General features: G+C 48.8%; 1 protein-coding gene across 1 annotated transcript in view; it reads right to left on the reverse strand.

Moving 5' to 3' along the window:
- ARHGAP10 (Rho GTPase activating protein 10) overlaps window positions 1–12942 on the reverse strand; it is a 280473-nt gene that overhangs the window by 19751 nt on the left and 247780 nt on the right. Inside the window, exon 20 of the mRNA XM_036240821.1 lies at window positions 3898–4045. Coding sequence (XP_036096714.1) covers window positions 3898–4045 — 148 coding nt within the window. The remainder of the gene's footprint in view (window positions 1–3897; window positions 4046–12942) is intronic.

Consider the following 12942-nt stretch of genomic DNA (forward strand, 5'->3'; position numbering starts at 1 on the left):
CCCACAGACCAGAGTCGCAGGTTCGATTCTGGTCAAGGGCATGTACCTCGGTTGCAGTTGGGTCCCTGGCCCTGGTTGGGGTTGTATGGGAGGCAACTAATCGATGTGTCTCTCTCACATGGATGTTTCTCTCTCTCTCTCTCCCTCCCTCCCTCCCACTCTATCTGAAGATAAATGAAAAAGTTTCCTCAGGTGAGGATTAAAATAAACCGTTTACTAATAACTACGTCAATATCACTAAACTGTTCCGAGTGTTAAGACCCGGTTCCCATCGTTAAGAACTTTATCATCTAACTTGGCGTGAGGGAAAGAAAGATTAGACGGTGTTATGGACTGAATGTCTGTGTTCCTCCAAGACCTCTAGGTTGAAACCCTACCCCCTGCCATGTGATGGTGGGAGGAGGCAGGCCCCTGGGAGGTGGTTAGGCCTGGATGAGGTGATGACGTGAAATCCCCGTGAATGGGTGAGTGTCCCTGTGCGACCTGCAGCCAGCAGCCTGCCGGCTGGAGAGGACACTGGCCAGGACACAGCCACCAGCCCCCACAGCTGCGGGAAACACACGGCTGTTGCTCACGAGCCGCTCCAACCAAGTATGTTTGTTGTCGCAGCCTGAACTGACTAAGATGGAAGGCAGGCGGCAGAAGGCGGCTTGAAACAGATACACAGGCGCACACACAGCGATCACGTAGCACTGAGAGGTAACCGTTAACCAGCACTGGAAGGCAGTATTTTCTCGTGTCAAGTACTGGACACAGACACAGAAAGGCAGGATCAGAACCCTCCTGCAGACGAGAGGACTGCAGGACGCTCTCTGAGGAAGGAATGTGTCAGGCTGAGGGAACCTAAGCCTGTGTGAGGCACACGGGGCTACCTGAAGACACGCCGCCCAGAAGAGTTTAGGGAAACAGGTAGCACGAGGGCTCACTGATCCGGTTCCGGTCCTCAGAGCTGTTCAGGCAGCGCGCCCACATGGAGTTGGGAGGGGCAGCTGCCTGGACGGGGTCCGCGGAGCATGACCCGGGAGGTGGTCAGAATCACACATTTTCAGCTCTGGCTCAGTGGTTTGAACGTCAGCCCACAGACCAGAGTCATGGGTTCGATTCCAGACAAAGGCACGTACCTTAGTTGCAGTTCGTCCCTGGCCCTGGTTGGGTCGTGCAGGAGGCAACCAGTCAATGTGTCTCCCTCACATCGATGTTTTTCTCTCTCTCTCTCTCTCCTTCTCACTCTACCTGGAGATAAATGAGAAAATATCCTCGGGTGAGGATGAAAAAAAAAAGAAATACTGCCCAGTCGGTGTGGCACACTGGCTGAGTGTCGACCCTGCACCAAGAGGTCGCCGGTTCGATTCCCGGTCAGGGCACATGCCCAGGTTGTGGGCCCGATCCCCAGTGGGGGGCATGCAGGAGACAGCCAATCGATGGTCTCTCTCACCGATGTTTCTCTCTCTCCCTCTCCCTTCCTCTCTAAAAATCAACAAAGAAAAAAAAAAAGAAATACACATTTTCAGGCTCCACCTCAAACCTGGGAGTCACGTTGGGGGGGAGCCCAGCAGCGTGGGCTTGAGCAGCCCTCCGTGCGGTCCTGACGTGAGCTCGGGTTCAAGAAGCACTCCTGACTTCATGGTGAATCCAACTGCCGCACGCCTTCAAGTCAATCCTTCAAGAAACATACTAACAGACTGGTGGCTGCCAGAGGGGAGGGCGTCGGGGGCCTGGGTGAAGGGATTAAGAAGTACAAATTGGCAGTTACAAAACAGTCCCAGGGATGTAAAGGACAGCGTAGGGAATGCAGTCGGTAATGTTGTAACAACTGTGTACGGTGCACACAGTTAGACAGCGTAGGGAATGCAGTCGGTAATGTTGTAACAACTGTGTACGGTGCCAGGTGGGTGCTGGAAACACCGGGCGGGGCATTTTGTAAAGTGGGTGACTGTCTAACCACTGTGCGGTACACCTGAAACCAATACAGAATAATAACAACTGCCAGCTGTAATTTAAAAAAGTATGTAAGTATGTAAGTAAGTAAAGAGATATACAAGAAACACGCTATAAACTTGAGGGAAATAGGGATCTATATTATCTGACGCACAGAAAAGATTCAAGCTCTTAATTCCAGACTTCCTTTAACTACTATCCCCGCCCTTCCTGTTGGCCCCTCTGTGTTGGAGTCCTCTCCATGACAGCTTTAAACCTGTGTGAATGGGAAGCTGGGGAACTCTCTCCCATTTGATGTGTGACCAAACAGACCAAGCCCCTCCTGCTTCGGGCATGGGTGTGCGGTGAACTGGGCATGGGCCATCCCGGCTCACACCGTCCCTTTCCGCAGGACCACTGCGGAAGGAGGGTGACCGACTGAACTGTTCCCCAGTGCTCGTGGTACATGCTTGCCGACAGGAACGACTGAGAGATCTGGTTTTTGCTTTAAACACGCCCGCGCACACACACAGGCGCACCCAAGTCCACCCGCAGCGTGCCCAGGATTGCAGGGACCTGCGGCCATGGTCACTGTCGCTAGGGTTACTAAAGAGAAAAGAGTATATTCATTCCGGAAACATCGTGGTAACACTGACGAGTATGCTGAGTAATATGTAATTTAAATCCACAATACACAGCCTTCAGCATACATATATGACAATCTTGCGGGGGGGGGGGGGTGTCCTCATCTGGAGACTCGGATTCCCTACGTCAAGTTTCACTTTGATTTTCAGTTAGATTTCCAGTCTTTAGATCACCCTCCCCCCCATTTTAGCACACCGAAGTTCCCCAGCCTCTTTTAATACTTAACAAGTTCCTAATGACTTCAGTGACTCCAGCGGTAACTAAAAAAAGCCACGTAATGTGAGCACACTTTGCAATTCCACCTCGAGTCCCAAGGACGCACAGCCAGGGTCCAGTGACATCATTACCTAGGATTTATTTTAAGCAACTTTTATTATTTTTTTTTTCTCTCATCCTCACCTGAGGACATGTTCACTAATTTGACAGAGAGATGAAGGGAGGGGATCAGTGTGGGAGGAAAACATCCCCCGGCTGCCACTGGTACACACCCGACAGAAATGGAACTCAATAACTTGTGGCGTACGGGACGACGCTCCAACCAACTGAGCCACCCAGCCAGGGCTGAGAAAAGTCTTTAACTTTAAACACAGGATACCCACATACTCTCAGGCTGAATTATAAAAGGAATTTTGGGTGCAATCTGATTGACTACTCAAGTGATGCCCCGCGATTATTTGTGGGGGTCTTTCTTTTCTTTCTGAGCATTTGTTTGAAATCCGACGCTCTTTCCACGTCCCTCGGCCCCACCCGTCTGCGTCCCCCACAGCCTGGCGCGCACAGAAGGCAGACGCTCCTGCAGCTACCCAGGTCCATGAACTCTGGCTGCACTGGCACTGGCTGTCCCAATAAACCTGAGCTCCTGGGTACATGCCTGGCACTAAACCAACCTGGGAACATACAACAGATATTTCATCCATCAACGGTCAGTTACACAGGGTGCTATGGGGTAAACAGAGCCGAATGACAGCATAAAGCCTTCGAAAATCCACACAACGGAAATATCCGTCTACAGATAGTTTCAACAGTCTATCGCCCCAAGGCACGCACTCTCGTGTCTCCAGGAGTCTGTATCACCAGAGAGAACACCCCGAGGAGGACAATAACAAATTTCCTTTGTGCAACCCAAAACTGACATGACCTGAACTTGAGACAGCACCCGTGCACCCCTTCCACACTGGGAACACAGCTACCGAGGAAAGGCCTTTGGTAGGGCCCCGCCGATCAGAGAACTGAGGTCCTCAGATCTAACAGCGTCAGTGCCCTGGCCATTGTCAGCTTCACAAGGACCCAAGCCCGTCTTCCCTCGGCACCGAGCAGAAGCCCCGTGAAACTTACTCAGAGGATGCCCAGTCCCGGTTGGTGACGAGGTGGTTTTTGTCTGGTCCGGGAAGCCCATGGACAGCGGTCATCGTGGGAAATGAGGGGGAAAGTGAGTCCAGACTGCTGGTCGGGGTGTCCTCCTTCGAAGGGCTCGGACTGTCACCTAGGGAGGGAGAGGAAAGAAGACATCAACTTTCAAACAGATACTCAGAGGAGAAAAACTACTCCACTAATAATTATACATCACCTGATTAGTCCAATTATATCCAAAATAACATTTAGAATTCAGCCTGAGAGTACTGGGCGTCTATCTTTGAAGATTTTGGGGTGTGTGTGTGTGTGTGTGTGTTTTACATCAGAGATGCTTAAAGTATATCATGGAAAAGACACAGTGAGGAGCGTTTTCCCCCTGAGAAAACAATGATCAAAAGCGGATCAAACGGCAGAGGAAACCGCACCGGCGGGCACGGCTGCCCGGGCGCGGGAGCTCGGTGCCGCCCACAGTGACGACCTCCAGAGCACTTCGGAGCAGCGGCCGGCCCACGGGGTCCAACCCCTCACTCCTTAGTCACCTGATGGTTCTTTTTTTTAAACATGCTTTTATTGATTTTTTTAGAGAAAGGAAGGGAGAGAGAGAGAAGCATCGATGTGAGAAACACTGATTGGTCGCCTCTCATACACACCCTGACCAGAGACTGAACCCACAACCTGAGCATGTGCCCTGACCACTCGTCGAACCGGTGACGTCCTGGAGCACGGGACGACGCTCAGCCAAATGAGCCACATCGGCCAGGGCACCTGGTGGTTCTTTAACCCACTGCCAGTCATCACTGAATGCTTAATAAACTTAAAAATTCTGAAGGGGCCCTGTCTTCCGAGCAGGATGACAATTTAATAGCCCAACTTACTAAAATCCCGGACACAGAGAAACTTCCGTTTCCCTGTGCACATGAGGGAGGATGTTTTGGAAGACTCGGGCCCCTGTGGGGACTCCAGAGGACGTCACACCAAAATGCAAAGGATTTCAAAAATGAGCCGCATGATTTATTCTCTCAGAGGACCACTTCGTGAACTAGGGTTAGCATCATTTATACACATTATGGTGGAAAATGCAGAAGATGGAAAAAAGAGCCCCCCAAAAGCAGCTGTTTCCCCCAACTGGTCTTTTTTGTTTGCTTTTTGTTAATCCCCACCTGAAGATACTTTTTCCCATTGATCTTCAGAGAGTAGGAAGAAGGGAAGGAGGGAAGGAAGGAGGAGGAAAGATACATTGATGTGAGAGAGACACATCAATTGGTTGCCTCAGAAATGATCCTGACTGGGGCCAGGGACTGAACCTACAACCCAGGTACGTGCCCTTAACTGGAATTGAACCCGAGACCCTTCAGTCCCCAGGCCTATGCTCTAACCACTTAGCTAACCAGCTAGGATGAACTGGTCTTGGTATCAGAGTATCTCAGCTGCTACAGGTGCACCTGAACAGCACCCATCATGACTTGGACCCCCTCAGCCAGACCGACTCCCCTGAATAGTAACTGTTCTGTTAAGACGGCACTGATCGGGCATTGGTTTTATAGGTCATGGGGCACAGTCGCTGACACACAAATGCCGCACAGAAGCAGGTAACACAGCGTGGGACTGCGGACCCCAGGCACAGAGCTTCCGCCGATGGAGCCTTACACTGCGCCTCAGTCCGGTCCTGGGAACGGGGTACGCCAGCATGCCCGGGCCAGGGAGCCTGCCTAGAACACCGTCCTACACGGAGTTCAAACCTGCTACAGTAAAGCACACGGACATGTGGGGCTCTGATGAAGGTAACTCCCAAGACGCTAATCTGGAAAACTGACTCTATGAAATCATTCTTATTTAACTCTGATCCAGCTTACAACCAAGGCTGAGGGAGAGGATCTCGGAAATGGAAATCCAGAGAAGCTGAATACGGGAAGTAGCTGCCGGAGGCCCCGGGGAGGGCCTGCCGGAGTCCAGCCCCTTGTTCTTGGGCTCCTTTGCAGAAAGGAGCTGGATGGCCGTGAGCCGTCCAGGCACAGGGGCGCAGCAGCCTTTGCGAGTGGGCTACAGCCAGAACAAAATCAATCAAACGGGAGTCATCATGGTCGATCACTGGGCTTCAGTTCTTTTGCCTGAAATTGCCCTTTCTATTTGGGGCTGACTGGCCCCGACTAGCTAACCACTTTCTCAGTGAAGGGCCTTAGAGATGGAGGCGACGGCTGGGAGAAGGGTCTTTGTGGGGTGGCGATGGGAAGATGCCCGGACGATCCTGTGCAGAAGATCCTGGTCAGGACGTGTCCTGCACCTCTCTGCCGCACGTGTGAGCGGTGGTGGGACAAGAGGTCCCATGATCTCTGCGAGCAGGTCTTCTCCCCGGTCGACAGCGCCCCGCAAAGCCTTGCTCTGGCCCCACTCACAAACGTACAACACAGCCTAAAATACGGTATGATTCCTCCGTCACTGAAGTCACTTTTTCCATGGTCCTACACCACAAGGTATTTAGCTAACTGGAGTCATTCAGCCCCAAATAAAAGGACCAGTGTTTAGACAAAAGAACTGAAGCCCAATGATAGACCATGATGACTTCCATTTGATTGACTTTTGTTCCAGCCACAGTCCACTCGGAGGCAAAGGCTGCTTCTCCCCTGTGCCTGGACGGCTCACGTCCATCTCGCTCTTTTCTGCAAACGAGCCCAAGAACAAAGGGCTGGACTCTGTCAGGCCCTCGCCGGTGTCCCTCCGTCATCACGAGCCAGGGCTCCCTTCACAGTGAACAGCATCTCATGCGTAAGCCCAGTACGTACGGGGTCTACAGTGAACCGCTGACAGTGACCTACACGACAGCTGCTGCCTCGGGCTCGGCTGGGAGCGGCAAGGCAGGGCCCCTTCTGAAGCAGACAGGATAACCTAACAGTGAGTCAGGCACAAGCAGCGCCCTGGCCTCAGAGGCTGGACGCTGGCCCTCGGCCCTCTGGGCCCTGTTCCCCGACTGCAGGGCGTGACATGACGAAAGCAGCAGATGACAGCCTGGGGCCAGCTTGCTCCCTGATTCACTCCCACAAGGAGAAACCTGTCAATGAGAAGCGACTGTGGGGAACTGGAGGGCAAGGGTCCAAGGTGACTTTCAAAAGATACCTGAACTGCATTGCCCACCAGATACCCCAGCTCGTCAACACAGCCTCCAGTTCCTTCCCCAAGCCGACTGACACAGCATCACTGAACACAGTAAATCACGTTCCAGCAGAAGTTCTCGCTTCCTTTCGGCCAAACAGTGGCGACAGGAACCCTTGAGTGAAAACAATATTGGTACAGGGAGTATGTTTACGCCAACTGACCCAGCGACGCCATCCCTCGCCCTATGTCCATGGGTATGAAGGCCGTTTCCCTCACTCTTTGGGGATGAGCTCATTCACCTGAGAATTGCTGAATTCGAGGGAACTCCACCACCAAGCACACAAACAGGAAATTCTCATAGGCATGTCTGAAACTTTAGTTCGCCAAAATCAAATTACTCCTCTTCACCTAGTATGAAAATAATACGATTTAAACACACACAAATTCTATGCTCCGTGATTTCTGGAATGAAGAGTATTAACTCCTATGAGACTAAGTTGTACCTGAGAATCAAAGTCAGAGGCTCTCATCACGTCTCACCTTCCACGAATGTCACACCACCTCCCTTAGGTATTCCCATCACCGGCTTCCACGGACAGACCAGTCAGTCACCTGTGGGCAACGACGCTGTCCCAGGTAGGTGGACACCAACGGTGCTGAAGGGCTTGTTATGAACTGGCTCTAAGACGAGAAACTCACTAGAAGCAGAACTACCACCATCTAGAAGACAGAATGACGTCCTCACATCGGCTTAATTCTCACCTTCTGCACAAAGCACCTGCCAACCACCGTCCCTGCGTCTTCTCTCCCTTCTCACAGCCGGAAGCAGAAGTCAGGCTCGCGTTTCACCGTCCTCTCCTAGGTCCGTGACCCGGTTCCCCATTTCCATTCTGCATTTAGTGAGGATGGAGCCCATGCCTCAACCCTGGTACTGCTTTGGAGCACACTGCAGAGCCAGGCAAGCCAGGCGCCTTCGGAAAGCACCGCCGTCAGATATCACGAACACGGAGAGCCAATACCCGCGGGAATTAGGACGTGAAATGAAACCTACAAACCTCCAAGTTGTTACAGAATCTGCCCACAGCTGCCAATTACCATCCTCTCCCCTTTCCAGTCGCACACGTTTCTAATTCCCTATATTCAATCAACAAGCATTTACTGAGCTTCTACTCATGTACGAGGCACCCCGCGGGTGCTGAGTTATAAAGGTGAAGAGTCCGCCCCTCGCTGAAGATGTCCACAGCTGAGGCAGAAGACCATCTGATAAAGACGAACAGCAGAAAGTGGTGTGTACACGCTCTAACGTGATTGTATCGAGCAGCTGTGAGATCCAGAGAATGGAATTTCCAAACTGCCCATGGTAGGGTGAAGGTTGTGGGCGCCAGGCAACAGGAATAGGAAGAGATTATCGTCAGACTCTCGAGCAAAGACCCCCTCGTAGAGGACTGTCCAGACTGAAAGCGTAGACATAAGAGTGTGGCCAATGTGAGAGCTACAAGTAGTTGGCATTGTCTAGGGAACAGGGTCAAAAGCAGACAGCAGGCGCATGAAGTAGGGTAAAGAGTTTTGAATATACCACGGTGTGTGAATGTGTCCTATAGCACTGGCACGTTACTGCTGGGATTCAGCAATGAAGTGATATATCCCAGAGAAGGGGTTCAAGTGGGATTCAGGTGCTGCAGTCATTAGGACTCTATGAATATGTGGGAAGGGAAAAGGGGGAGCCTCAGGTGACCCTCAAATTCTTGGCCTAGGAAGCTAGGTGGATGGTTGGATTATTCACTGGAATGGGAAATAAACCAACAGGGTAGGAGAGATAACAGCACTGGTTGTACACAGCTTGAGTTCAAGTGCCCAAAAAATCCCTCTGAAAATACCCAGGAGAGTTGGTGCCACCACCATGGAGCTCAGAAAAGAGGTGTGGGAGACTTTCACTGATCTGGGTCATGTCAACAGAATCGCTGTCATTGTATTGGCTGGAGAAGACAAAGGAGAAAATGCAGAGATGTAAGAGAACCCTGGGTGAACTTCGGATGTAAGGAGTAGGCTTCTCAAAGCAGTGTGGGTGGTGGTGGTGGTGGTGGTCATACAGAGAACTGTTGTTTTACAAATATTTAAAATTCCCCTACAGATACAGATTCTCACAGCAATTGGACAAAAAAAGCACTCACGAGGACATGCTTTCCTGACAGCTGCCAGACTGCACGATTTCCGCTGGTGTCCTTGTGACCCTGAGCACGCGCACAGTGTTTTATTTCCATGACACACTAAAACGATCCTCAAAGACGAGCAGAAAACTAGAGCAAGAAGAGGGAGCACGAACTTGACGATCATTCCACCACTGACCATTGGGAGGATGTGTATCCAGCTACTTGATCTTTCCGGTTCTAATGATGACAAACTACATACTGTCCATTCATCTTCTGGCCACTTCACTCAAACAGCAGTGTGTTTGCGTGGCTGGAGGGCAAGACTTTGAGTTTTTCCCACCATCCCATTCGCTTCTTCCTTGTCTTCCTCTCAAACATATTTTATAAGAGCTAAAAAGTCAGAAACAGATCCCTTTGGATCCCTCCCTGAGGTTTTCCACTTGGCATCACATGTCCGGGTTTGGTATGAAACCACAGCGCCTGCCACTCCTCAGAAAGAAACTGTCTCCACCTCAGCCACGTTATTCCACGTTCCCTTCTCTTAAACATCCTGGCTTATGTATTAGCAGAAGTGAGGGAGAAAAGGAAAAGGGACAGAAAAAAGTCAAGAAAAAAGCAAAAAACAAGAAGGAAGGAAGAAACGATATAAGCTAGTAGGGGAGCTGAACCCTAACAAACGTCACGGGGGTACATTCGGTTAGCTGGAAGACAGCGGCACACCACTGCGGTTCCACCGGTACACAAACACCCTCCCAGTGGGGTCAGAATGAGCACGGGGGCATCTCAGTATCACACGGTTCATCGCTGGAGTCCAAGACAGACGTCCTGAGTGCGAGGTGATGCGCTTGGCGCAGCACAGTGACGCGGGTGCAGTGAAGCCCGTCCTCCTGCCCTGTGTGCCCAACAGCAGCGTAACAACATTTTACATGTAACTAAAGCCTAGCAAATACAGCAGAAAACAGAAACACAGCTCAGAGACGTGGAGATGTACAACACGTAAGACAGGAGTGGGCCCGCCAACGTCCAGGTCCCGGAGGAGAAAACAAATTCAGAGGAAGAAATATTTAAAGACACAATGACCAATTCATCAAAATTAAAGAAACTGCAAAGACCTCAATCCATCGGACTCAGAGTGTCAAGAAGGAGAATAGAGAAAATACTGCTTTAAGAGACATTATTATAAAATTTAGGAATATCAAATAGAGAAACACTCCCGGTAGAAAGAGCGGATCATATGAAAAGAACCAGACTGATACCAGAGTTCTCAATAGCATCCCGAATGCACAACAATACTGAAGTAATATTGTTAAAATATCAAAGAATTCTGAACATAGAATGATATATTCAAACTGCCATTCAAATGTGAGGCCATAAGAAACATTTTTATACATCAAATACCCAGTTTTCACACAAAGAACTATATTGGTAACACTCAAAGAAATTACTTAAGTACTTAAGTAAAAGTAATATGAGATGTTCAACAAACTTGAGAGTGTCTATTGTGGCCTTTTTAAAACTCAAGGGCAAAAGAAAAGGTAAAAACATAACCAAAATGATCCAAAACCCAAATTCTGGAAAACAGCAACATGGTGGGGTGGACAGCCCAGAGGGGGTGAGAGTTCATTAAATCATTTCTTATGACAGGGGGAGAGAGAAATGTAAACAACTTAGTTTAAGAAATCAACAGATAAATGAGATTATAAATTCCAACCTAAGGGAAACCTTAGAAACGGAACAGAATATCTATCACTGAAAAGTGCAGAAAAATGTTTGCTTTTTGAAGAAAAAGCAGGAAAGATAAAAACATGTATCAAAATTAATTAAATAAAAATTATAAAATGACAGAAATCCTAACATAATAGTTACAATATATATAAATAGATCCAACTCACCAATTAAAACCATCAGTGACTCTTCAAATGTATATTTTAAATGCAACAATATGTTAACTATAAGAAACATACTTAAAACAAAAACAAAGACTGAAAAATAATAGATAAATATACTGGGCAAACATGATCCAAAGAAAGATAATAATCTTAATAACCTGCATGAGAGACAAAGAGTCACCTTATATCGATAAAAAAGCAAGATGGTCAAACAAGAAGAAAAGCACCTAAATGATGCAGCCTCAAGGAACAAACAGAACTATAAGGAAAAACAGAAAATTCAACATTGTAATTGGAGATTTTAACACACTCCTCTCAAGATACCACTATCTGGTAGGAAAAAATGAGAGAGAGATCTGTGACCAATAATACAAAGCTGATCTGTTTTACACACACACACACACACACACACACACACACACACACCCCTAACACATTTATGAAGGAGGACTAAAGTCTTAAAAAATTCCAAAGAGAGAGTAGAAAAAATGGTGGCAGAGTGAATGGAAGCTACACAGACCATCTCCCAGGACCAAACCGGAATTACAATGAAAATAAAGACAAATGGTCAGGAAAAAGCAACAGAAAAGCGGCTTGGAGGATCACATAACCAGGGACACTGACTCAATCCTGGTAGGCTGGCGGAGACGCAAGAGGGGGCTGGGAGCCCAGGGTCCGCAGGGGCCTGGGCTGGGAGCAGCGGCCTCGGGTTAAACTCCCAAGGGACTCCACAGCCACAGCCACTTACCTTGGGATCCGACAGAGGGAGGGCAGACGACTAGAACTGTGTGGAGACACTCGGGATTTAGAGGGCACTCAGAGGTTTTGCTGAGTCGCAGCCTCACAGGACTGTGGTCATCTTACTCCTTCCCAAAGCCCTGGAGAGAGGCAGCAGCCCCTCCCTCAGAGATTCAACCCCACCCAGTGGCCATTGAAATGCAAATTGAGGCCCATTAACAGCCAGCCTCTGTCCTACCCTCAGGAAATCCCCTTACACTGAGCACCTGAGGAAGTTTTTCATTCAACGGAAAGGCCAAGGTTCTTCAGTTAACCACTACTGCTAGCCTCCAGGCAAAAAGCTAGAGGATAACTGTACCATTCCCTGGGCTAGCAACTTTAACCAGTAAAGACTTGACAGTGGTGTTTAATGTGGGTCCTCCCTGGCTCATCCAAAACCAGGAGAGGGAACCACAAACAGCAGAACACCAACACCCACAGGGAAAACTTGGCAGACTCCAAAGCCCACTGTGATAACCAAAATTGTGAAACACAGAAACAAAACCCAAATGAAAGAACAAGAGACCTCTACCGAAGATGAGATAAATGAGGTGCAGTTAAGCAAGTTAACAGAACTAGAATTCAGAGTCATGATCTTGAGGAAGCTCAACAGCATGTGTAAGGACATGAGCACCATGAGTAAAGACACAGAACTGTTGAAAATCAACCAGCTGGAAATTAAAAACCACCAAGAAAAAATGAAGAATGACATATCAGAAATAAAGAACACATTGGAAGGTCTAAATAGCAGAGTAGAGGAAGCTGAGGACCAGATCAGTGCATTAGAAGATAGGGTAGAAACAAATCAACCAATCAGAACACTAAAAGGAAAAAACTATTGAAAAACAGGAAAACAGCTTAAGACAACTGTGGGACAACTGGAAATGTAATAACATTCGCACCACAGGAGTCCCTGAAGAAGAAAATGAGCAAGGGTTACAGAATATATTTGAAAAAATAGTGGCAGAAAACTTCCCTAATTTGGTGAAGGAAGAAGGCATTCAAGTTCAAGAAGCACAGAGAGACCCAAGTAAGAAGAACCCAAACAGGCCCACACCAAGACACATAGTATTTAAAATGTCAAAAATTAAAGACAAAGAGAGAATCCTAAAAGCAACAAG

This window comes from Molossus molossus, unplaced genomic scaffold (genome assembly GCF_014108415.1).
Source record: "Molossus molossus isolate mMolMol1 unplaced genomic scaffold, mMolMol1.p scaffold_m16_p_4, whole genome shotgun sequence".
NCBI classification, from domain to species: Eukaryota; Metazoa; Chordata; class Mammalia; order Chiroptera; family Molossidae; genus Molossus; species Molossus molossus.